The sequence below is a fragment of the Ranitomeya imitator genome, chromosome 2, assembly GCF_032444005.1.
Source record: "Ranitomeya imitator isolate aRanImi1 chromosome 2, aRanImi1.pri, whole genome shotgun sequence".
NCBI lineage: Eukaryota > Metazoa > Chordata > Amphibia > Anura > Dendrobatidae > Ranitomeya > Ranitomeya imitator.
In genome coordinates, this window is record NC_091283.1 from 242,942,288 (window position 1) to 242,970,126 (window position 27,839).

A 27,839-nucleotide genomic window follows, 5' to 3' on the forward strand; every position below is an offset into this window, starting at 1 on the left:
ATGCGTCGTGTTTTGGCGGACCGTCGGCACAAAAAGTTACATATAACTTTTTTTTGTGCGACGTGTCCGCCATTTCCCACCGCGCACAGTATTTCACAGTATGCGTCGGTATGTCGGCCCGACGCACTGCAATTGGCCGATGCTACTGTGAATGTAGCCTGAGTCTGTAAAACCATTTATCTCCAGGTAATTGGCTAAACAGGTCAGGTGTAAGGGGTAAAGGATAGGGAAGGTGAGCTGTGATTTTATTACTCTCTCTGAAGTCCAAGCATGGACGCCGCCCTCCATCCTATTAACAAAACCCCACAGCGACTGGAGAGGTGCATGGCCGTATATGACCCTTAGCCGGACACTGGAAGGGCGTAAATAAGCGAGATTTCGGCATTTTAGCTCCTGGTGTGGAGGCGATAGCACAATCATATGCCGCCATATACTAGACGTCCGGTAACCGGTAATCATTCCCTCATGTGTGGGGTCTATTTGTCTCCAGAGAAATCACACGTTACATTCCACACAGAACATTGTGTAGAAAAGGCGGCGCGAGGTAATTGTGCCAGTAGTGAGGGCGAATAATGGCGGAAATGTCACTGACTGAGGAGAAGTTTCCATGTAGCGTCTTCACTGCGGATCACGTGACTCCTGACTCCTCCCCCCTGTGACCTCATCACAGGTCCTGTGCGCACAGAGCAGCCATATATGTGGAGTGTGGCTCTGCAGGTGGAGGTATGTGGAGATTCCCCATTACTGAGCGCGGGGACATTAACCCCTTCTGCACGGAGACTCTTTTGGGGTTGTTGTTGCCACTTTATAAGAATCATAACGTTGTTGTTCTGTTTCCTGTAATAGATACATACGAACCAACTATGGAGGACAGGAAGTGAGGGAGCGGATTGTTCTCCTAGTACAGGGCCCCTTTCTTGGCCCCACACAGTGTAATGCTCCCATTATGCCCTGTAAGCAGGGTTCTGCCCCACACCCAGCTGCCTCGGGCACTTTACCATGAGCTGGTACCTCAGATTCTTCCCCGCACCCCTTTCCTTTGCTTGGCGCCAAATCTGTTCTGCCTTTGGGGCTCTGGCCTTTATAATATCAGTAACTGCGTCATCAAGGTCTCCTGACTAGGGTTGAGCGACCTTGACTTTTTTAGAGTCGAGTCAGGTTTCGCAAAACCCGACTATCTCAAGAGTCGAGTCGAGTGGAATCGGCCGATTATCGCGAAAAGTCGGGGATCGACCAAAACACGAAACCCAATGCAAGTCAATGAGGAAGCATAGTCGGCAGTGAGTGGAGGCCAGGAAAACATGTACAGTGCCCATTTTAATGGCAAAAACATACATTCTTGTTACTGAAGCTTGTCAGTCTTTACCTTATAATAATAGTAAGGGATTGGAAATTGGGGGTCATTTGGCTAAAGTTGTGGGGGGTAGGGCTGGTTCAAGTATTTAGTGGGCCCAGGAAATCTGGACCACGTCACGGCAGTGGAGCAGGGAGAGGTAAGTATTTCAACTTTGCAAGTGCTGTGATCCTGAGCAAGCAGGGGGGGGGGCACTGGTTGGCATTGGCACTGGCACAAGGCCCCTCAAAGTACGGCGGTGTGTTTGCACGGCGGGGGCGCCTCCCACCGGCAGCGACACTTTTGCGTACTATGAGGGGCCCTGTGCCAGTGACGTCGCCAACGAGTATTCCTCCCCCCACCTGATGAAGGAACCTGCACCTTCATCTGCACCTTCCTCTTTGTTCCCGTGTAAGGTGGTATGGTATGCGGGAAGGGGAACCTGACTTTCAGCAGGGTCACAATCTTGCAGTGTAGCGTGCACGGGGAATGTTGCGTTATGGGTCAATGTACCAGCAGACTCATCTATCACTGGCTGGGCAATGGGCAGGATGAGGGGAAATCAGATATGGGCCCAAAGAATAAAGTGGGCTAAATGCAATTCAAAATTGGTAACAGGACTAACCAGGGGGCATTGCTTTGTTCAGTGGAGGACAACTGGAATGAGAGGCTGACACAGAGAGTAGGCCCAAATCAGTAAGTAGTCTAAATGCAGTTCAAAATTGGCAACAGTAGTAAACAGGCGGCACAGCTTTGTTCACTGGAGGAGAACAGCAAGGAGCGGCAGACACCGATAGAAGGCCCCAACCCAACTAGTAGGCCCACTGCAGTTTTAAAATTCCGATAGGCTGAAAACCAGATAATTGTAGGTCATTTTTTGTAAAGAGGACAGCTGTATTGAGTGGCGCAGCCAGACACTACAAGTAGGCCTTACACCACAAAGTTGGCTCGACGCAGGTTTAAAAAAGGTTACATGGGTACACGGTCTGCATTGGTGTGCTCAGTGGAGGACAATTGGAAGGAGGGACCGCAGAAAGACTTAGTAGGCATAAAATAACAAAATAGGCTCTATGCAGCTTCGATTATGTGGCAACCTGGAGAACACCTTGGAGCGGCAGACACCGTCTCTACGACCCAGACCCAACTTGTAGGCCTAATGTAGTGTTGTTTCAACAGCTACTTAACACGAGCATGAAGATTGAAGCAATGGAGAGGCAACCTGGAGAACACCTTGGAGCAGCAGACACCGTCTCTACGACCCAGACCCAACTTGTAGGCCTAATGTAGTGTAGTTTCTACAACTACTTAACACGAGCATGAAGATTGAAGCAATGGAGAGGCAACCTGGAGAACACCTTGGAGCGGCAGACACCGTCTCTACGACCCAGACCCAACTTGTAGGCCTAATGTACTGTTGTTTCAACAACTACTTAACACGAGCATGAAGATTGAAGCAATGGAGAGGCAACCTGGAGAATACCTTGGAGCGGCAGACACCGTCTCTACGACCCAGACCCAACTTGTAGGCCTAATTTAGTGTTGTTTCAACAACTACTTAACACGAGCATGAAGATTGAAGCAATGGAGAGGCAACCTGGAGAACACCTTGGAGCGGCAGACACCGTCTCTACGACCCAGACCCAACTTGTAGGCCTAATGTAGTGTTGTTTCAACAACTACTTAACACGAGCATGAAGATTGAAGCAATGGAGAGGCAACCTGGAGAACACCTTGGAGCAGCAGACACCGTCTCTACGACCCAGACCCAACTTGTAGGCCTAATGTAGTGTAGTTTCTACAACTACTTAACACGAGCATGAAGATTGAAGCAATGGAGAGGCAACCTGGAGAACACCTTGGAGCGGCAGACACCGTCTCTACGACCCAGACCCAACTTGTAGGCCTAATGTACTGTTGTTTCAACAACTACTTAACACGAGCATGAAGATTGAAGCAATGGAGAGGCAACCTGGAGAATACCTTGGAGCGGCAGACACCGTCTCTACGACCCAGACCCAACTTGTAGGCCTAATGTAGTGTTGTTTCAACAACTACTTAACACGAGCATGAAGATTGAAGCAATGGAGAGGCAACCTGGAGAACACCTTGGAGCGGCAGACACCGTCTCTACGACCCAGACCCAACTTGTAGGCCTAATGTAGTGTTGTTTCAACAACTACTTAACACGAGCATGAAGATTGAAGCAATGGAGAGGCAACCTGGAGAACACCTTGGAGCGGCAGACACCGTTAGTAGGCCCTACCGAAGTAGTAGCCCCAATGCAGTTTTCAAATTCCTATAGCCTGAAAACCAGACTATTGACGCTCAGCTTTTTTCAGAGGAGGACAGCTGTATTGAGTGGCGCAGACAGACACAGGTAGTAGGCCTTAAACAAAAAATGTGGCTCAATGCAGTTTAACCCCTTCCCGACCCATGACGCCACGTAGGCGTCATGAAAGTCGGTGCCAATCCGACCCATGACGCCTATGTGGCGTCATGGAAAGATCGCGTCCCTGCAGGCCGGGTGAAAGGGTTAACTCCCATTTCACCCGATCTGCAGGGACAGGGGGAGTGGTAGTTTAGCCCAGGGGGGGTGGCTTCACCCCCTCGTGGCTACGATCGCTCTGATTGGCTGTTGAAAGTGAAACTGCCAATCAGAGCGATTTGTAATATTTCACCCATTATAACGGGTGAAATATTACAATCCAGCCATGGCCGATGCTAAAATATCATCGGCCATGGCTGGAAATACTAATGTGCCCCCACCCCACCCCACCGATCGCCCCCCCAGCCCCCCGATCTGGCCGGTACACTGCTCCGGCTCCCCTCCGTCCAGTGCTCCGCTCCCCCCCGTGCTCTTGTCCGCTCCCCCCGTGCTCCAATCACCCCCCCGTGCTCCAATCACCCCCCCTGCACTCCGATCCACCACCCCCGGTGCTCCGTTCCACCCCCCCGTGCTCCATTCCAGCCCCCCCGTGCTCTGTTCCACGCCCCCCGTGCTCCGTTCCACCCCTCCCGCGCTCCGATTCCCCCACCCCCCGTGCTCCGATCCCCCCCCGTGGTCCCCCCCACCCCATCATACTTACCGATCCAGCCGGGGTCCCGTCCGTCTTCTCCCTGGGCGCCGCCATCTTCCAAAATGGCGGGCGCATGCGCAGTGCGCCCGCCGAATCTGCCGGCCGGCAGATTCGTTCCAAAGTGCATTTTGATCACTGAGATAGATTATATCTCAGTGATCAAAATAAAAAAAATAATAAATGACCCCCCCCCCCCCCCCGTTGTCACCCCCATAGGTAGGGACAATAAAAAAATAAAGAATTTTTTTTTTTCCACTAATGTTAGAATAGGGTTAGGGGTAGGGTTAGGGGTAGGGTTAGGGGTAGGGTTAGGGTTAGGGTTAGGGGTAGGGTTAGGGGGAGGGTTAGGGCTAGGGTTAGGGGTAGGGTTAGGGCTAGGGTTAGGGTTAGGGTTAGGGTTTCGGTATGTGCACACGTATTCTGGTCCTCTGCGGATTTTTCCGCTGCGGATTTGATAAATCCGCAGTGCTAAACCGCTGCGGATTTATGGCGGATTTACCGCATTTTTTTCTGTGTATTTCACTGCGGTTTTACAACTGCGATTTTCTATTTGAGCAGTTGTAAAACCGTTGCGGAATCCGCACAAAGAAGTGACATGCTGCGGAATGTAAACCGCTGCGTTTCCGTGCAGTTTTTCCGCAGCATGTGTACAGCGATTTTTGTTTCCCGTAGGTTTACATTGAACTGTAAACTCATGGGAAACTGCTGCGGATGCGCAGCGTTTTCCGCAGCGTGTGCACATACCTTTAGAATTAGGCTATGTGCACACTGTGCGGATTTGGCTGCGGATTGGCTGCTGCGGATTCGCAGCAGTGTTCCATCAGGTTTACAGTACCATGTAAACATATGAAAAACCAAATCCGCTGTGCCCATGGTGCGGAAAATACCGCGCGGAAACGCTGCGTTGTATTTTCCGCAGCATGTCAATTCTTTGTGCGGATTCCGCAGCGTTTTACACCTGTTCCTCAATAGGAATACGCAGGTGAAATCCGCACAAAAAACACTGGAAATCCGCGGAAAATCCGCAGGTAAAACGCAGTGCCTTTCACCCGCGGATTTTTCAAAAATGGTGCGGAAATATCTCACACGAATCCGCAACGTGGGCACATAGGATTAGGGTTAGGTTTGGAATTAGGGTTGTGGTTAGGGTTGTGATTAGGGGTGTGTCGGGGTTAGGGTTGTGATTAGGATTATGGCTACAGTTGGGATTAGGGTTAGGGGTGTGTTGGGGTTAGTGGTGGAGTTAGAATTGAGGGGTTACCACTGTTTAGGCACATCAGGGGTCTCCAAACGCAACATGGCGCCACCATTGATTCCAGCCAATCTCGTATTCAAAAAGTCAAATGGTGCTCCCTCACTTCCGAGCCCTGACGTGTGCCCAAACAGTGGTTTACCCCCACATATGGGGTACCAGCGTACTCAGGAGAAACTGGACAACAATTACTGGGGTCCAATTTCTCCTGTTACCCTTGTGAATCTAAAAAAATGTTTGCTAAAACATAATTTTTGAGGAAAGAAAAATTATTTTTTATTTTCACGGCTCTGCGTTGTAAACGTCTGTGAAGCACTTGGGGGTTCAAAATACTCACCACACATCTAGATAAGTTCCTTGGGGGTCTAGTTTCTAAAATGGGGTCACTTGTGGGGGTTTCTACTGTTTAGGCACACCAGGGGCTCTGCAAACTCAACGTGACACCCGCAGACCATTCCATCAAAGTCTGCATTTCAAAAGTCACTACTTCCCTTCTGAGCCCCGGCATGTGCCCAAACAGTGGTTTACCCCCACTCATGGGATATCAGCGTACTCAGGAGAAACTGGACAACAACTTTTGGGGTCCAATTTCTCCTGTAACCCTTGGGAAAATAAAAAATTCTGGGCTAAATAATTATTTTTGAGGAAAGAAAACGAATTTATTATTTTCACGGCTCTGCATTATAAACTTCTATGAAGCACTTGGGGGTTCAAAGTGCTCACCACACATCTAGATAAGTTCCTTTCAGGGTCTAGTTTCCAAAATGGGGTCACTTGTGGGGGGTTTCTACTGTTTAGGCACATCAGGGGCTCTGCAAACGCAACGTGACGCCCACAGAGCATTCCATCAAAGTCTGCATTTCAAAACGTCACTACTTCACTTCCGAGCCTCGGCATGTGCCCAAACAGTGGTTTACCCCCACATATGGGGTATCAGCGAATTCAGGAGAAACTGGACAACAACTTTTGGGGTCCAATTTCTTCTGTAACCCTTGGGAAAATAAAAAATTCTGGGCTAAATAATTATTTTTGAGGAAAGAAAACGTATTTATTATTTTCACGGCTCTGCATTATAAACTTCTATTAAGCACTTGGGGGTTCAAAGTGCTCACCACACATCTAGATAAGTTCCTTTGGGGGTCTAGTTTCCAAAATGGGGTCACTTGTGGGGGGTTTCTACTGTTAAGCCACATCAGGGGCTCTGCAAACGCAACGTGACGCCCACAGAGCATTCCATCAAAGTCTGCATTTCAAAACGTCACTACTTCACTTCCGAGCCCCGGCATGTGCCCAAACAGTGGTTTACCCCCACATATGGGGTATCAGCGTACTCAGGAGAAACTGGACAACAACTTTTGGGGTCAAATTTCTCCTGTTACCCTTGGGAAAATAAAAAATTGCAGGCTAAAAGATCATTTTTGAGAAAATAATTTTTATTTTTTATTTTCATGGCTCTGCGTTATAAACTTCTGTGAAGCACTTGGGGGTTCAAAGTCCTCACCACACATCTAGATTAGTTCCTTTGGGGGTCTAGTTTCCAAAATGGTGTCATTTCTGGGGGATCTCCAATGTGTAGGCACACAGGGGCTCTCCAAACGTGACATGGTGTCCGCTAATGATTGGAGCTAATTTTCCATTTAAAAAGCCAAATGGCGTGCGATCCCTTCCGAGCCCTGCCGTGCGCCCAAACAGTGGTTTACCCCCACATATGGGGTATCAGCGTACTCAGGACAAACTGGACAACAATATTTGGGGTCCAATTTCTCCTATTATCCTTGGCAAAATAGGAAATTCCAGGCTAAAAAATCATTTTTGAGGAAAGAAAAATTATTTTTTATTTTCATGGCTCTGCGTTATAAACTTATGTGAAGCACTTGGGGGTTTAAAGTGCTCAATATGCATCTAGATAAGTTCCTTGGGGGGTCTAGTTTCCAAAATGGGGTCACTTGTGGGGGAGCTCCAATGTTTAGGCACACAGGGGCTCTCCAAACGCGACATGGTGTCCGCTAACAATTGGAGCTAATTTTCCATTCAAAAAGTCAAATGGCGCGCCTTCCCTTCCGAGCCCTGCCGAGTGCCCAAACAGTGGTTTACCCCCACATATGAGGTATCGACGTACTCGGGAGATATTGCCCAACAAATTTTATGATCCATTTTATCCTACTGCCCATGTGAAAATGAAAAAATTGAGGCGAAAAGAATTTTTTTGTGAAAAAAAAGTACTTTTTCATTTTTACGGATCAATTTGTGAAGCACCTGAGGGTTTAAAGTGCTCACTAGGCATCTAAATAAGTTCCTTGGGGGGTCTAGTTTCCAAAATGGGGTCACTTGTGGGGGAGCGCCAATGTTTAGGCACACAGGAGCTATCCAAACGTGACATGGTGTCCGCTAACGATGGAAATAATTTTTCATTCAAAAAGTCAAATGGCGCTCTTTCCCTTCCGAGCCTTACCATGTGCCCAAACAGTGGTTTACCCCCACATGTGAGGTATTGGTGTACTCAGGAGAAATTGCCCAACACATTTTAGGATCCATTTTATCCTGTTGCCCATATGAAAATGAAAAAATTGAGGCTAAAAGAATTTTTTTGTACTTTTGTACTTTTTCATTTTTACGGATCAATTTGTGAAGCACCTGGGGGTTCAAAGTGCTCACTATGCATCTAGATAAGTTCCTTGGGGCGTCTAGTTTCCAAAATGGGGTCACTTGTTGGGGAGCTCCAATTTTTAGGCACACGGGGGCTCTCCAAACATGACATGGTGTCCGCTAAAGAGTGGAGCCAATTTTTGATTCAAAAAGTCAAATGGCGCTCCTTCCCTTCCAAGCCCTGCCGTGCGCCCAAACAGTGGTTTACCCCAACATATGAGGTATCAGCGTACTCAGGACAAATTGGACAACAACTTTCGTGGTTCAGTTTCTCCTTTTACCATTGGGAAAATAAAAAAATTGTTACTAAAAATCATTTTTGTGACTAAAAAGTTAAATGTTCATTTTTTCCTTCCATGTTGCTTCTGCTGCTGTGAAGCACCTGAAGGGTTAATAAACTTCTTGAATGTGGTTTTGAGTACCTTGAGGGGTGCAGTTTTTAGAATGGTGTCACTTTTGGGTATTTTCAGCCATATAGACCCCTCAAACTGACTTCAAATGTGAGGTGGTCCCTAAAAAAAATGGTTTTGTAAATTTCGTTGTAAAAATGACAAATCGCTGGTCAAATTTTAACCCTTATAACTTCCTAACAAAAAAAAATGTTGTTTCCAAAATTGTGCTGATGTAAAGTAAACATGTGGGAAATGTTATTTATTAACTATTTTGTGTCACATATCTCTCTGGTTTAACAGAATAAAAATTCAAAATGTGAAAATTTCCGTGTTTATCACAAATAAACGCAGAATTTATTGACCTAAATTTACCACTAACATGAAACCCAATATGTCACGAAAAAACAATCTCAGAACCGCTAGGATCCGTTGAAGCGTTCCTGAGTTATTACCTCATAAAGGGACACTGGTCAGAATTGCAAAAAACGGCAAGGTCTTAAAGGTCAAAATAGGCTGGGTCATGAAGAGGTTAAAAAAGGTTACAGGGGTACACAGGCAGCATTTGTCTGGTCAGTGGAGGAAAATTGCAATTATGGACCGCAGACATACTTAGTACGCCTACAATTAAAAAAAGGATGCTCTATGCAAATTAAAATAGGTTCCAGGGGTACACGGACAGCATTGGTCTGGTCAGTGGAGGACTATTGGAAGGAGGGACCTCAGACAGGCTTAGTAGGCCTAACATAACAAAAGTAGGCTGTAGGCACTTTAAAATAGGTTCCAGGGGTACACGGGCAGCATTGGTCTGGTTAGTGGAGGACTATTGGAAGGAGGGACCGCAGACAGGCTTAGTAGGCCTAACATAACAAAAGTGGGCTCTAGACACTTGGAAATATCTTGCAGGGGTACACAGGCAGCATTGGTGTTGTCAGCGGAGGCCGATTTTAATGAGTGTCTGACAGTTAGTACTCACAAAAAATAAATAGATGTTAATGTCTCGCAATACAACAAAACCAAAACACAAAAGGGTGGCATACTTAGGTACAGGGGTGGGCTCCTCTGCTGAGTTTCAGACCTAGTAATTTGGCGCAAAGTATTTACTGGTGTAAATATAGGACACTGCCCCTGACTATTTTAAGTAGCATCATACATGTCAACACATTGGTATTGTCAGTGCCAGGCATTGAAGAATGTTAGCGCATAGACTAAACATTGGTGGAGCTGTGAGAGATAATTTTGCAAGTGGTAGAGCACTGTTTGAGCTGGGGGGGGACTCTCTTGTGGCCGGCGGTACAGGCCCAGGGCCCCTCATGTTACAACGGTGTGTGTCTGACGTTGGGTGCGCACCACCACTGCCAGAGACACTTTATTGTACTATGAGGGACCCAGTGACAGTGCCGTCGACCAAAAGCGGGCACACCCACCTCTTCAGACAAACAGCACTCTCACGGGTGCTGGCGCCAAGTGGCGAGACCACAGCCCCGTGTGTTATGAAAGATAATTCAGAACCACAATGGACATAGAGGTCAGCGCACATACAGTGACCTGACAATAAACCAAAAAACGAGAACGAGCTCTGAGACGTGGGAACTCTGTTGACCGCAATCCCTGATCCTAACAAACCACACTAGAGGCAGCCGTGGATTGCGCCTAACGCTGCCTATGCAACTCGGCACGGCCTGAGAAACTAGCTAGCCTGAAGATAGAAAATAAGCCTACCTTGCCTCAGAGAAATACCCCAAAGGAAAAGGCAGCCCCCACATATAATGACTGTGAGTAAAGATGAAGAGACAAACGTAGAGATGAAATAGATTTAGCAAAGTGAGGCCCAACTTTCTGAACAGAGCGAGGATAGGAAAGGTAACTTTGCGGTCAACACAAAACCCTTCAAAAACCACGCAAAGGGGGCAAAAAGACCCTCTGTACCGAACTAACGGCACGGAGGTACACCCTCTGCGTCCCAGAGCTTCCAGCAAGCAGAAAAAAACAAATTGACAAGCTGGACAGAAAAAAACAGCAAACAAATAGCAAAGAGGAACTTAGCTATGCAGAGCAGCAAGCCACAGGAACGATCCAGGAGGAAACAGGTCCAACACTAGAACATTGACTGGAGGCCAGGATCAAAGCACTGGGTGGAGTTAAATAGGGAAACACCTAACGACCTCACCACATCACCTGAGGAAGGAAACTCAGAAGCCGCAGTACCACTTTCCTCCACCAACGGAAGCTCACAGAGAGAACCAGCCGAAGTACCACTTGTGACCACAGGAGGGAGCTCTGCCACAGAATTCACAACAGTACCCCCCCTTGAGGAGGGGTCACCGAACCCTCACCAGAGCTCCCAGGACGACCAGGATGAGCCATATGAAAGGCACGAACAAGATCAGGAGCATGGACATCAGAGGCAAAGACCCAGGAATTATCTTCCTGAGCATAACCCTTCCACTTAACCAGATACTGGAGTTTCCGTCTTGAAACACGAGAATACAAAATCTTCTCCACAATATACTCCATCTCCCCCTCCACCAAAATCGGGGCAGGAGGATCAACAGATAGAACCATAGGTGCCACGTATCTCCGCAACAATGACCTATGGAATACGTTATGGATGGAAAATGAATCTGGAAGGGTCAGACGAAAAGACACAGGATTAAGAACCTCAGAAATCCTATATGGACCAATAAAACGAGGTTTAAACTTAGGAGAGGAAACCTTCATAGGAATATGACGAGAAGATAACCAAACCAAGTCCCCAACCCGAAGTCGGGGACCCACACAGCGTCTGCGATTAGCGAAACGTTGAGCCTTCTCCTGGGACAAAGTCAAATTGTCCACTACATGAGTCCAAATCTGCTGCAACCTGTCCACCACAGTATCCACACCAGGACAGTCTGAAGACTCAACCTGCCCTGAAGAGAAACGAGGATGGAACCCAGAGTTGCAGAAAAACGGTGAAACTAAGGTAGCCGAGCTGGCCCGATTATTAAGGGCGAACTCAGCCAAAGGCAAAAAGGACACCCAATCATCCTGATCAGCAGAAACAAAGCATCTCAGATATGTTTCCAAGGTCTGATTGGTTCGTTCGGTCTGGCCATTAGTCTGAGGATGGAAAGCCGAGGAAAAAGACAAGTCAATGCCCATCCTACCACAAAAGGCTCGCCAAAACCTCGAAACAAACTGGGAACCTCTGTCAGAAACGATATTCTCTCGAATGCCATGCAAACGAACCACATGCTGGAAAAACAATGGCACCAAATCAGAGGAGGAAGGCAATTTAGACAAGGGTACCAAATGGACCATCTTAGAGAAGCGATCACAGACCACCCAAATGACTGACATCTTTTGAGAGACGGGAAGATCTGAAATAAAATCCATAGAGATATGTGTCCAAGGCCTCTTCGGGACCGGCAAGGGCAAAGGCAACCCACTGGCACGAGAACAGCAGGGCTTAGCCCGAGCACAAATCCCACAGGACTGCACAAAAGTACGCACATCCCGCGACAGAGATGGCCACCAGAAGGATCTAGCCACTAACTCTCTGGTACCAAAGATTCCAGGATGACCAGCCAACACCGAACAATGAACCTCAGAGATAACTTTATTCGTCCACCTATCAGGGACAAACAGTTTCTCCGCTGGGCAATGATCAGGTTTATTATCCTGAAATTTTTGCAGCACCCGCCGCAAATCAGGGGAGATGGCAGACACAATTACTCCCTCTTTGAGGATACCCGCGGGCTCAGATACACCCGGAGAGTCGGGCACAAAACTCCTAGACAGAGCATCCGCCTTCACATTTTTAGAGCCCGGAAGGTATGAAATCACAAAGTCAAAACGGGCAAAAAACAACGACCAACGAGCTTGTCTAGGGTTCAAGCGCTTGGCGGACTCGAGATAAGTCAAGTTCTTATGATCAGTCAAGACCACCACGCGATGCTTAGCTCCCTCAAGCCAATGACGCCATTCCTCGAATGCCCACTTCATGGCCAGCAACTCTCGATTGCCCACATCATAATTACGCTTTGCAGGTGAAAACTTCCTGAAAAAGAAGGCGCATGGTTTCATCACCGAGCAATCAGAACTTCTCTGCGACAAAACAGCCCCTGCTCCAATCTCAGAAGCATCAACCTCGACCTGGAACGGAAGAGAAACATCTGATTGACACAACACAGGGGCAGAAGGAAAACGACGCTTCAACTCTTGAAAAGCTTCCACCGCAGCAGAAGACCAATTGACCAAATCAGCACCCTTCTTGGTCAAATCGGTCAATGGTTTAGCAATACTAGAAAAATTGCAGATGAAGCGACGATAAAAATTAGCAAAGCCCAGGAACTTTTGAAGACTTTTCAGAGATGTCAGCTGAGTCCAATTATGGATGGCTTGGACCTTAACAGGATCCATCTCGATAGTAGAAGGGGAAAAGATGAACCCCAAAAATGAAACCTTCTGAACACCAAAGAGACACTTTGATCCCTTCACAAACAAAGAATTAGCACGCAGGACCTGAAACACCGTTCTGACCTGCTTCACATGAGACTCCCAATCATCCGAGAAGATCAAAATGTCATCCAAGTACACAATCAGGAATTTATCCAGGTACTCTCGGAAGATGTCATGCATAAAGGACTGAAACACTGATGGAGCATTGGCAAGTCCGAATGGCATTATAAGATACTCAAAATGGCCCTCGGGCGTATTAAATGCAGTTTTTCACTCATCGCCTCGCTTAATACGCACAAGATTATACGCACCACGAAGATCTATCTTGGTGAACCAACTAGCCCCCTTAATCCGAGCAAACAAATCAGATAACAATGGCAAGGGGTACTGAAATTTAACCGTGATCTTATTTAAAAGGCGGTAATCTATACAAGGTATCAGTGAACCATCCTTCTTGGCTACAAAAAAGAACCCTGCTCCCAATGGCGACGATGACGGGCGAATATGCCCCTTCTCCAAAGACTCCTTCACATAACTCCGCATAGCGGCGTGCTCTGGCACAGATAAATTAAACAGTCGATCTTTAGGGAATTTACTACCAGGAATCAAATCGATAGCACAATCACAATCCCTATGCGGAGGTAGGGCATCGGACTTGGGCTCATCAAATACATCCCGGTAATCAGACAAGAACTCAGGAACCTCAGAAGGGGTGGATGAAGAAATAGTCAGAAATGGGACATCACCATGTACCCCCTGACAACCCCAGCTGGACACAGACATGGATTTCCAATCTAAAACTGGATTATGGACTTGTAGCCATGGCAACCCCAACACGACCACATCATGCAGATTATGCAACACCAGAAAGCGAATAACCTCCTGATGTGCAGGAGCCATGCACATGGTCAGCTGGGTCCAGTACTGAGGCTTATTCTTGGCCAAAGGCGTAGCATCAATTCCTCTCAATGGAATAGGACACTGCAAGGGCTCCAAGAAAAACCCACAACGCCTAGCATACTCCAAGTCCATCAAATTCAGGGCAGCGCCTGAATCCACAAATGCCATGACAGAATACGATGACAAAGAGCAGATCAAGGTAACAGACAGAAGAAATTTTGACTGTACCATACCAATAGTGGCAGACCTAGCGAACCGCTTAGTGCGCTTAGGACAATCAGAGATAGCATGAGTGGAATCACCACAGTAGAAACACAGCCCATTCAGACGTCTGTGTTCTTGCCGTTTAACTCTGGTCAAAGTCCTATCGCACTGCATAGGCTCAGGTTTAAGCTCAGGTAATACCGCCAAATGGTGCACAGATTTACGCTCGCGCAAGCGTCGACCGATCTGAATGGCCAAAGACATAGACTCATTCAGACCAGCAGGCATAGGAAATCCCACCATAGCATCCTTAAGGGCTTCAGAGAGACCTTTTCTGAAAATAGCTGCGAGCGCACCTTCATTCCACTGAGTGAGTACGGACCACTTTCTAAATTTCTGACAATATACCTCTATTTCATCCTGACCCTGACACAGAGCCAGCAAATTCTTCTCTGCCTGATCCACAGAATTAGGCTCATCGTACAGCAATCCGAGCACCAGGAAAAATGCATCGATATTACTTAATGCAGGATCCCCTGGCGCAAGGGAAAATGCCCAGTCCTGAGGATCGCCACGCAAAAAAGAAATAACGATCCTAACTTGTTGAACTGGGTCACCAGAGGAGCGAGGTTTCAAAGCCAGAAATAGTTTACAATTATTTTTGAAACTCATAAATTTAGTTCTATCTCCAAAAAACAAATCAGGAATAGGAATTCTCGGTTCTAACATAGAATTCTGAACCACAAAGTCTTGAATACTTTGTACTCTTGCCGTGAGCTGATCCACACATGAAGACAGACCTTTAATGTCCATTGCTACACCTGTGCCCTGAACCACCCAAATGTCTAGGGGAAAAAAAAAGGCAAAACACAATGCAAAGGAAAAAAAATGGTCTCAGAACTTCTTTTTTCCCTCTATTGAGAATCATTAGTACATTGGCCTCCAGTACTGTTATGAAAGATAATTCGGAACCACAATGGACATAGAGGTCAGCGCACATACAGTGACCTGACAATAACCCAAAAAACGAGAACGAGCTCTGAGACGTGGGAACTCTGTTGACCGCAATCCCTGATCCTAACAAACCACACTAGAGGCAGCCGTGGATTGCGCCTAACGCTGCCTATGCAACTCGGCACGGCCTGAGAAACTAGCTAGCCTGAAGATAGAAAATAAGCCTACCTTGCCTCAGAGAAATACCCCAAAGGAAAAGGCAGCCCCCACATATAATGACTGTGAGTAAAGATTAAGAGACAAACGTAGAGATGAAATAGATTTAGCAAAGTGAGGCCCAACTTTCTGAACAGAGCGAGGATAGGAAAGGTAACTTTGCGGTCAACACAAAACCCTTCAAAAACCACGCAAAGGGGGCAAAAAGACCCTCTGTACCGAACTAACGGCACGGAGGTACACCCTCTGCGTCCCAGAGCTTCCAGCAAGCAGAAAAAAACAAATTGACAAGCTGGACAGAAAAAAACAGCAAACAAATAGCAAAGAGGAACTTAGCTATGCAGAGCAGCAAGCCACAGGAACGATCCAGGAGGAAACAGGTCCAACACTAGAACATTGACTGGAGGCCAGGATCAAAGCACTGGGTGGAGTTAAATAGGGAAACACCTAACAACCTCACCACATCACCTGAGGAAGGAAACTCAGAATCCGCAGTACCACTTTCCTCCACCAACGGAAGCTCACAGAGAGAACCAGCCGAAGTACCACTTGTGACCACAGGAGGGAGCTCTGCCACAGAATTCACAACACCCATGGGGGGAGTTTGGCCATTTAGGGAGGTGTAAACATGTCGTATGCTGGACAAACAGCTGCTGCAAATTACGAGATTGGAAAAGTCAGTCAAAGCAGTCCACAAGCAAGACCTTTTCATAGGAAAGCTAGGTGTCAGCCGGGAAAGGTGGGGCAAAAGAATTCGAAATCCAGTAGTGGTTCATTTTAATGAAGGTTAGATCATCAACATTTTGGGTAGCCAGACGAGTCCTTTTTTCGGTTAATATTGAACCAGCAGCACTGAATACTCTTTCTGATAGCACACTAGCTGCTGGGCAAGCAAGCTCCTGCAATGCATATTCTGCCAATTCTGGCCAGGTGTCTAATTTGGATGCCCAGTAATCAAATGGGAATGACGGTTGAGGGAGAACGTCGATAAGGGATGAAAAATAGTTAGTAACCATACTGGACAAATGTTGTCTCCTGTCACTTTGAATTGATGCTGCAGTACCTGTCCTGTCTGCGGTCATAGCAAAATCACTCCACAACCTGGTTAGAAAATCCCTCTGTCAAACGCCACTTCTGATTTGTGCACCTCTAACACCTCTGGCCTGCTGCCCCCTGCAGCTCATGTGATAACGATCACCGGCGCTGTGTGCTGGGAATGCCTGAATCAAACGGTCAACAAGAGTTGATTGTTTGGTTGCTAATATTTGTTCCAGGTTCTCAGGTGGCATAATATTTTGCAATTTTCCTTTATAGCGAGGATCAAGGAGGCAGGCCAACCAGTAATCGTCATCGGTCAATATTTTAATAATGCGTGGGTCCCTTTTCAGGATACGTAAGGCATAATCCGCCATGTGGGCCAAAGTTCCAGTTGTCAAATCTGCGGTTGTGCTGGGTTGAGGGGCAGCTTCAGGCAAATCTACGTCACTTGTCTCCCTAAAAAAACCTGAACCCGGCCTTGCAACGCCACCAGTTGCTATTAGCCCCGGAGAAGCTTCCTCATTAAAAAAATACTCATCCCCATCATCCTCCTCATCCTCCTCCTCCTGTTCGCCCGCTACCTCGTCCTGTACACTGCCCTGACCAGACAATGGCTGACTGTCATGAAGGCTTTCCTCTTCCTCTGCTGCAGACGCCTTCTCCTTTATGTGCGTCAAACTTTGCATCAGCAGATGCATTAGGGGGATGCTCATGCTTATTATGGCGTTGTCTGCACTAACCAGCCGTGTGCATTCCTCAAAACACTGAAGGACTTGACACATGTCTTGTACCTTCGACCACTGCACACCTGACAACTCCATGTCTGCCATCCTACTGCCTGCCCGTGTATGTGTATCCTCCCACAAAAACATAACAGCATGCCTCTGTTCGCACAGTCTCTGAAGCATGTGCAGTGTTGAGTTCCACCTTGTTGCAACGTCGATGATTAGGCGATGCTGGGGAAGGTTCAAAGACCACTGATAGGTCTGCATACGGCTGGAGTGTACGGGCGAATGGCGGATATGCGAGCAAAGTCCGCGCACTTTGAGGAGCAGGTCAGATAACCCCGGATAACTTTTCAGGAAGCACTGCACCACCAGGTTTAAGGTGTGAGCCAGGCAAGGAATGTGTTTCAGTTGGGAAAAGGAGATGGCAGCCATGAAATTCCTTTTGTTATCACTCACTACCTTGCCTGCCTCAAGATCTACAGTGCCCAGCCACGACTGCATTTCTTTCTGCAAGAACTCGGACAGAACTTCCGCGGTGTGTCTGTTGTTGCCCAAACACTTCATTTCCAATACAGCCTGCTGATGCTTGCCAGTAGCTGCCCCATAATGGGACACCTGGTGTGCAACAGTGGCAGCTGCGGATGGAGTGGTTGTGCGACTGCGGTCTGTGGACGAGCTCTCGCTTCTGCAGGAGGACGAGGAGGAGGAGGAGGAGGGGGTGCGAATGGCTACAGCCAACTGTTTCCTGGACCGTGGGCTAGGCAGAACTGTCCCAAAATTGCTGTCCCCTGTGGACCCTGCATCCACCACATTCACCCAGTGTGCCGTGATGGACACGTAACGTCCCTGGCCATGCCTACTGGTCCATGCATCTGTTGTCAGGTGCACCTTTGTACTCACAGATTTCCTGAGTGCATGGACGATGCGCTCTTTAACATGCTGGTGGAGGGCTGGGATGGCTTTTCTCGAAAAGAAGTGTCGACTGGGTAGCTCGTAGCGTGGTACAGCGTAGTCCATCAGGGCTTTGAAAGCTTTGCTTTCAACTAACCAGTAGGGCATCATCTCTAACGAGATTAGTCTAGCTATGTGGGCGTTGTGTACGCGGATGTGAGGCTAAGTACTTCCTTTTTCTAACGAGAGTCTCATGTAGGGTGAGCTGGACTGGAGAGCTGGAGATCGTGGAACTAGCGGGGGTGCCGGTGGACATGGCAGACTGAGAGACGGTTGGAGACGGTATTCTTGCCGGTGCCCTACATGCAGTGTTTCCTACTACGAAACTGGTGATTCCCTGACCCTGACTGCTTTGGCCTGGCAACGAAACCTGCACAGATACTGCAGGTGGTGCGGAAAATGGTGCCCTTACAGTGATGGAAGGGATGTAGCGTTGCTGACTAGCTTCATTGGCCGAGGGTGCTACAACCTTAAGGGACGTGTGGTAGTTAGTCCAGGCTTGCAAATGCATGGTGGTTAAATGTCTATGCATGCAACTTGTATTTAGACTTTTCAGATTCTGACCTCTGCTTAAGGTAGTTGAACATTTTTGACAGATGATTTTGCGCTGATCAATTGGATGTTGTTTAAAAAAATGCCACACTGCACTCTTTCTAGCATCGGATCCCTTTTTAGGCATTGCAGACTGAGCTTTAACCGGATGGCCACGCTGTCCTCCAACAGGTTTTGGCTTTGCCACGTGTTTTGGGCCAGATACGAGCCCGGCAGATGGAACCTGTTGCGATGTTGATGCCTGCTGCGGCCCCTCCTCCTCCGCTTCAGATCTACTGCCGCCTGCACCCTGTTCCCCCAATGGCTGCCAATCGGGGTCAACAACTGGGTCATCTATGACCTCCTCTTCTATCTCGTGTGCAACTTCATCTGTGTCACCGTGTAAGCCGGTGGTATAGCGTTCATGACGGGGCACCATAGTCTCATCAGTGTCTGATTCTGGATCAGTACACTGCGAGGGCAATATTGTGGTCTGAGTCAAAGGAACAGCATAGTAATCTGGCTGTGGCTGTGCATCTGTGCACTCCATGTCCGATTCAACTTGTAATGGGCATGGCCTGTTAACGGTTTCTCTTTCTAACCCAGGAACGGTAAGTGTAAAGAGCTCCATGGAGTAACCCGTTGTGTCGCCTGACGCATCCTTCTCTGTTGTTGTTTTTGCTGAACAGGACAATGGAGCGACTTGTCCCTGAGCGTGAACATCCACTAACGACGCGCTGCTTTTACATTTACCAGTTTCAGAAGAGGAGGCAAAAGGGCTAGAGGCTGAGTCAGCAAGGAAAGCCAAAACTTGCTCTTGCTGCTCCGGCTTTAAAAGCGGTTTTCCTACTCCCAGAAAAGGGAGCGTTCGAGGCCTTGTGTAACCACACGACGAACCTGGCTCCACAGCTCGAGACTTAGGTGCTATATTGCTTTTCCCATGACCACCTGATGCTCCACCACCACTACCATCATTACCAGCTGGCAATGACCGCCCACGGCCACGACCTCTTCCACCAGACTTCCTCATTGTTTTAAAAACGTAACCAAAGTAACAGTATTTGTTACTGTTAAACAACTTACAAGGTGAACTCAAACTTCTGTAGGATTTAGATATCCCTTTATAGGTGGGTGAGACTGCAAGGAAAATCAGGCACAATGTTACACACTCGGTTTTCTGTGGCACAAAATGAGAGAGATGCCACACACGCAGGACTGTCACTCAAGCACAAATGCCAATATTAATCTCCCACTATTTATTTTTTTTCAGGGAGAATTTAAAAACCAAAATAACCAAAAACAGACACTAGGCTTTCTGTGGCCCACAATTTGAGAGAAATGGCACACACGACTGGCACAGAAGCACAAAGGCCAATATTAATCTCCCACTATTTATTTTTTTTCAGGGAGAATTTAAAAACCAAAAAAAAAAAAATAGACACTAGGCTTTCTGTGGCCCACAATTTGAGAGAGATGGCACACATGACTGGCAGAGAAGCACAAAGGCCAATATTAATCTCCCACTATTTATTTTTTTTTCAGGGAGAATTGAAAAAAAAAAACCAAAAAACAGACACTAGGCTTTCTGTGGCCCACAATTTGAGAGAGATGGCACACAGGACTGGCACTGAAGCACAAATGCCAATATTAATCTCCCACTATTTTTTTTTTTTCAGGGAGAATTTAAAAACCAAAATAAAAAAAAACAGACACTAGGCTTTCTGTGGCCCACAATTTGAGAGAGATGGCACACACGACTGGCACAGAAGCACAAATGCCAATATTAATCTCCCACTATTTATTTTTTTTCAGGGAGAATTTAAAAACCAAAATAGAAAAAAAACAGACACTAGGCTTTCTGTGGCCCACAATTTGAGAGAGATGGCACACAGGACTGGCACTGAAGCACAAATGCCAATATTAATCTCCCACTATTTATTCTTTTTCAGGGAGAATTTAAAAACCAAAATAGAAAAAAAACAGACACTAGGCTTTCTGTGGCCCACAATTTGAGAGAGATGGCACACACGACTGGCACAGAAGCACAAAGGCCAATATTAATCTCCCACTATTTATTTTTTTTCAGGGAGAATTTAAAAACCAAAATAAAAAAAAAAACAGACACTAGGCTTTCTGTGGCCCACAATTTGAGAGAGATGGCACACACGACTGGCACAGAAGCACAAAGGCCAATATTAATCTCCCACTATTTTTTTTTTTTAGGGAGAATTAAAAAAAAAAAAAAAAAGGATTATAGACACTAGGCTTTCTGTGCCCCACAATTGGAGAAAGATGGCACACACGACTAGCACTCAAGCACAAATGCCAAGATTAATCTCCCACTATTTTTTTTTTCAGGGAGAATTTAAAAAAAAAAAAAAACAGGTACTGTCCTACAATTACTATCTCCCTGCAGTAATCTCAGCAAGGTATGGCAGGCAGCAATAACAAGGAGTGGACTACTGCACAAATTAAAGGGAACCTGTCACCTGAATTTGGCGGGACTGGTTTTGGGTCATATGGGTGGAGTTTTTGGGTGTTTGATTCACCCTTTCCTTACCCGCTAGCTACATGCTGGCTGCAATATTGGATTGAAGTTCATTCTCTGTCCTCCATAGTACACGCCTGCACAAGGCAAGATTGCTTTGCGCAGGCGTGTACTATGGAGGACAGAGAATGAACTTCAATCCAATATTGCAGCCAGCATGCAGCCAGCGGGTAAGGAAAGGGTGAAACAAACACCTGAAAACTCCGCCCATATGACCCAAAACCAGTCCCGCCAAATTCAGGTGACAGAGTCCCTTTAAATCAAAAGTGTGGAAAAACAAACAAGATAGCTGTGCAGAAAGGAAGGAACAACAGGATTTGTGCTTTGAAAAAAGCAGTTGGTTTGCACAGCGGCGTACACACAGCAATGCAGCTATCAGGAAGCCTTCTAGGGCAGCCCAATGAGCTACAGCGCTGAGGAAAAAAAATGTAGCTTCCACTGTCCCTGCAAACAAAAGGTGGTGTTGGACAGTAGAAATCGCTACAGCACAAGCGGTTTGGGGGTTAATGGACCCTGCCTAACGCTATCCCTGCTTCTGACGAAGCGGCAGCAACCTCTCCCTATGCTCAGATCAGCAGCAGTAAGATGGCGGTCGGCGGGAATGCCCCTTTATAGCCCCTGTGACACCACAGACAGCAAGCCAATCACTGCAATGCCCTTCTGTAAGATGGTGGGGACTGAGACCTATGTCATCACGCTGCCTGTTATGACCTGGTGGTCAGGACAATAATGGAACTGGTGGTTAAGAGCACACGGAATGACCTGATAGTTACTGATAATAAAGGATGAGCTCTGGGACGTGGGAACTCTGCTGACCGCAATCCCTAATCCTATCAGACACACCAGAAATAGCCGTGGATTGCGCCTAACGCTCCCTATGCAACTCGGCACAGCCTAAGAAACTAGCTAGCCCTAGAGATAGAAAAATAAAGCCTACCTTGCCTCAGAGAAATTCCCCAAAGGAAAAGGCAGCCCCCCACATATAATGACTGTGAGTAAAGATGAAAATACAAACACAGAGATGAAATAGATTTAGCAAAGTGAGGCCCGACTTACTGAACAGACCGAGGATAGGAAAGGTTACTTTGCGGTCAGCACAAAAACCTACAAAAAGACCACGCAGAGGGCGCAAATAGACCCTCCGCACCGACTCACGGTGCGGAGGCGCTCCCTCTGCGTCCCAGAGCTTCCAGCAAGCAAGACAACAAAAAAAAATAGCAAGCTGGACAGAAAAATAGCAAACCAAAGAAATACAAGCTGGAACTTAGCTTCTGCTGGGAAGACAGGTCACAAGAACGATCCAGGAGTGAACTAGACCAATACTGGAACATTGACAGGTGGCATGGAGCAAAGATCTAAGTGGAGTTAAATAGAGCAGCCTGCTAACGAATTAACCTCGTCACCTGTGGAAGGAAACTCAGAAACACCCACCAGAGGAAGTCTATGGACAGAACCAGCCGAAGTACCATTCATGACCACAGGAGGGAGCCCGACAACAGAATTCACAACAGTACCCCCCTCTTGAGGAGGGGTCACCGAACCCTCACCAGAGCCCCCAGGCCAACCAGGATGAGCCAAATGAAAGGCATGAACCAGATCGGCAGCATGAACATCAGAGGCAAAAACCCAGGAATTATCTTCCTGACCATAACCCTTCCACTTGACCAGGTACTGGAGTTTCCATCTCGAAACACGAGAATCCAAAATCTTCTCCACCACATACTCCAACTCCCCCTCAACCAACACCGGGGCAGGAGGATGAACAGATGGAACCACAGGCGCCACGTATCTCCGCAATAACGACCTATGGAACACATTATGGATGGCAAAAGAAGCAGGAAGGGCCAAACGAAATGACAGAGGATTGATAACCTCAGAAATCTTATACGGACCAATGAAATGAGGCTTAAACTTAGGAGAGGAAACCTTCATAGGAACATAACGAGACGACAACCAAACCAAATCCCCAACACGAAGTCGGGGACCCACACAGCGCCGGCGGTTAGCGAAACGTTGAGCCTTCTCCTGGGACAATGTCAAATTGTCCACCACATGAGTCCAAATCTGCTGCAACTTATCCACCACAGTATCTACACCAGGACAGTCCGAAGACTCAACCTGCCCTGAAGAGAAACGAGGATGGAAACCAGAATTGCAGAAAAACGGCAAAACCAAAGTAGCCGAGCTGGCCCGATTATTAAGGGCGAACTCAGCCAACGGCAAAAAGGACACCCAATCATCCTGATCAGCAGAAACAAAGCATCTCAGATATGTTTCCAAAGTTTGATTAGTTTGTTCGGTTTGGCCATTTGTCTGAGGATGGAAAGCCGAGGAAAAAGACAAATCAATGCCCATCCTTGCACAAAAGGATCGCCAAAACCTCGAAACAAACTGGGAACCTCTGTCAGAAACGATGTTCTCCGGAATACCATGTAAACGAACCACATGCTGGAAAAACAATGGCACCAAATCAGAGGAGGAAGGCAATTTAGACAAAGGTACCAAATGGACCATCTTAGAAAAGCGATCACAAACCACCCAAATGACCGACATCTTTTGAGAGACGGGGAGATCCGAAATAAAATCCATAGAAATATGCGTCCAGGGCCTCTTCGGGACCGGCAAGGGCAAAAGCAACCCACTGGCACGAGAATAGCAGGGCTTAGCCCGAGCACAAGTCCCACAGGACTGCACAGAAGAACGCACATCCCGTGACAAAGACGGCCACCAAAAGGATCTAGCCACCAAATCTCTGGTACCAAAGATTCCAGGATGCCCAGCCAACACTGAACAATGAATCTCAGAGATAACTCTACTAGTCCATCTATCAGGGACAAACAGTTTCTCCGCTGGGCAACGGTCAGGTCTATCAGCCTGAAATTTTTGCAGCACCCGCCGCAAATCAGGGGAGATGGCAGACAAAATTACCCCCTCCTTGAGAATACCCGCCGGCTCAGGAACACCCGGAGAGTCAGGCACAAAACTCCTTGACAGGGCATCAGCCTTCACATTCCTAGAGCCCGGAAGGTACGAAACCTCAAAATCAAAACAGGAGAAAAATAACGACCATCGAGCCTGTCTCGGATTCAACCGTTTGGCAGACTCAAGATAAGTCAAATTCTTGTGATCTGTCAAGACCACCACGCGATGCTTGGTTCCTTCAAGCCAATGACGCCACTCCTCGAATGCCCACTTCATGGCCAACAACTCACGATTACCAACATCATAATTACGCCCAGCAGGCGAAAACTTTCTAGAAAAGAAAGCACATGGCTTCATCACCGAGCCATCAGAACTTCTTTGCGACAAAACAGCCCCTGCTCCAATCTCAGAAGCATCAACCTCAACCTGAAACGGGAGCGAAACATCTGGCTGGCACAACACAGGGGCAGAAGAAAAACGACGCTTCAACTCCTGAAAAGCCTCTACAGCTGCAGAAGACCAATTGACCACATCAGCACCCTTCTTGGTCAAATCAGTCAACGGTTTAGCAACAGTAGAAAAAATAATGATGAAGCGCCGATAAAAATTAGCAAAGCCCAGGAACTTTTGCAGGCTCTTCACAGATGTCGACTGAGTCCAATCGTAAATGGCCTGGACTTTAACAGGGTCCATCTCGATAGTAGAAGGGGAAAAAATGAACCCCATAAATGAAACCTTCTGAACTCCAAAGAGACACTTTGACCCCTTCACAAACAAGGAATTCGCACGAAGGACCTGGAACACCATTCTGACCTGCTTCACATGAGACTCCCAATCATCCGAAAAGACCAAAATATTATCCAAATACACAATCAGGAATTTATCCAGGTACTCTCGGAAGATGTCATGCATAAAGGACTGAAATACTGATGGAGCATTGGAAAGCCCGAATAGCATAACCAGGTACTCAAAATGGCCCTCGGGCGTATTAAATGCTGTTTTCCATTCATCGCCTTGTTTAATACGCACAAGATTATACGCCCCTCGAAGATCTATCTTGGTGAACCAACTAGCCCCTTTAATACGAGCAAACAAATCAGACAGCAACTGCAAAGGATACTGAAATTTGACTGTAATTTTATTAAGAAGGCGGTAATCAATACAAGGTCTCAAAGAACCATCCTTCTTGGCCACAAAAAAGATCCCTGCTCCTAACGGTGATGACGACGGGCGAATATGACCCTTCTCCAAGGAATCCTTTATATAACTCCGCATAGCGGCATGTTCTGGCACAGATAAATTGAACAATCGGCCCTTAGGAAACTTACTACCAGGAATCAAATTCATTGCACAATCGCAATCCCTATGAGGAGGTAGGGCACTGGCTTTGGGCTCATCAAATACATCCCGATAATCCGACAAAAACTCTGGAACTTCAGAAGGAGTGGAAGACGAAATAGACAAAAATGGAACATCACCATGTACCCCCTGGCAACCCCAGCTGGACACAGACATAGATTTCCAGTCCAATACTGGATTATGAACCTGTAGCCATGGCAACCCCAAAACGACCACATCATGCAGATTATGCAACACCAGAAAGCGGATATCCTCCTGATGTGCAGGAGCCATGCACATGGTCAATTGGGTCCCATACTGAGGCTTATTCTTGGCCAAAGGCGTAGCATCAATTCCTCTCAATGGAATAGGATACTGCAAGGGCTCCAAGAAAAAACCACAGCGCCTAGCATACTCCAAGTCCATCAAATTCAGGGCAGCGCCTGAATCCACAAATGCCATAACAGAATAGGATGACAAAGAGCAAATCAGAGTAACAGACAATAGAAATTTAGACTGTACCGTACCAATGGTGGCAGACCTAGCGAACCGCTTAGTGCGCTTAGGACAATCGGAGATAGCATGAGTGGAATCACCACAGTAAAAACACAGCCCATTCTGACGTCTGTGTTCTTGCCGTTCAGCTCTGGTCAAAGTCCTATCACATTGCATAGGCTCAGGCCCATGCTCAGATAGTACCGCCAAATGGTGCACAGCTTTATTGCTCACGCAAGCGTCGATCGATCTGAATGGCCAAGGACATAGACTCATTCAGACCAGCAGGCATGGGAAATCCCACCATGACATCCTTAAGGGCTTCAGAGAGACCCTTTCTGAAGATTGCTGCCAGGACACATTCATTCCACTGAGTGAGCACAGACCACTTTCTAAACTTCTGACAATATATCTCCGCTTCATCCTGACCCTGACACAGAGCCAGCAAGATTTTCTCTGCCTGATCCACTGAATTAGGTTCGTCATAAAGCAATCCAAGCGCCAGGAAAAACGCATCAACATCACGCAATGCCGGATCTCCTGGCGCAAGGGAAAATGCCCAGTCTTGAGGGTCACCACGTAACAAGGAAATAATGATCTTTACTTGTTGAACAGGGTCACCTGAGGAGCGAGGTTTCAAGGCAAGAAACAATTTACAATTATTTTTGAAATTCAAGAACTTAGATCTATCACCAAAAAACAAATCAGGAATTGGAATCCTAGGCTCTGACATCGGATTCTGAACCACTAAATCTTGAATGTTTTGTACCCTTGTAGTGAGATTATCCATCCAAGAGGACAGACCTTGAATGTCCATGTTTACACCTGTGTCCTGAACCACCCAGAGTTAAAGGGGAAAAGAGAGACAAAACACAGTGCAAAGAAAAAAAAATGGTCTCAGAACTTCTCTTATCCCTCTATTGAGATGCATTAGTACTTTGGGCCATCTGTACTGTTACGACCTGGTGGTCAGGACAATAATGGACCTGGTGGTTAAGAGCACACGGAATGACCTGATAGTTACTGATAATAAAGGACGAGCTCTGGGACGTGGGAACTCTGCTGACCGCAATCCCTAATCCTATCAGACACACTAGAAATAGCCGTGGATTGCGCCTAACGCTCCCTATGCAACTCGGCACAGCCTAAGAAACTAGCTAGCCCTAGAGATAGAAAAATAAAGCCTACCTTGCCTCAAAGAAATTCCCCAAAGGAAAAGGCAGCCCCCCACATATAATGACTGTGAGTAAAGATGAAAATACAAACACAGAGATGAAATAGATTTAGCAAAGTGAGGCCTGACTTACTGAACAGACTGAGGATAGGAAAGGTTACTTTGTGGTCAGCACAAAAACCTACAAAAAGACCATGCAGGGGGCGCAAAAAGACCCTCCGCACCGACTCACGGTGCGGAGGCGCTCCCTCTGTGTCCCAGAGCTTCCAGCAAGCAAGACAATAAAAAAAATAGCAAGCTGGACAGAAAAATAGCAAACCAAAGAAATACAAGCTGGAACTTAGCTTCTGCTGGGAAGACAGGTCACAAGAACGATCCAGGAGTGAACTAAACCAATACTGGAACATTGACAGGTGGCATGGAGCAAAGATCTAAGTGGAGTTAAATAGAGCAGCATGCTAACGAATTAACCTCGTCACCTGTGGAAGGAAACTCAGAAACACCCACCAGAGGAAGTCCATGGACAGAACCAGCCGAAGTACCATTCATGACCACAGGAGGGAGCCCGACAACAGAATTCACAACAGCTGCCCACACTCTGCATCCACCTTCATTGGCTGAGAAATGGCGCTTTTCTCGTCATTGAAACGCGACTTTGGCGCGTACCCCATGGCCGACCCCACACAGGGATCGGGTCGGG

At 47.1% G+C, this 27,839-nt stretch overlaps 1 protein-coding gene across 2 annotated transcripts in view; it reads left to right on the top strand.

Annotated features, from left to right (window-relative positions):
- Nucleotides 1–679: 679 nt before the first annotated feature.
- The window catches only part of LOC138662867 (oocyte zinc finger protein XlCOF22-like), an 87,366-nt gene continuing 60,206 nt past the window's right edge, over nucleotides 680–27,839 (top strand). The window contains exon 1 of one of the 2 annotated variants that reach the window (XM_069748852.1): nucleotides 680–723. In XM_069748852.1, the coding sequence (XP_069604953.1) occupies nucleotides 697–723 (27 nt within the window). In that variant the 5' untranslated portion in view covers nucleotides 680–696. The remainder of the gene's footprint in view (nucleotides 724–27,839) is intronic. The other variant, XM_069748851.1, reaches the window with a different exon arrangement.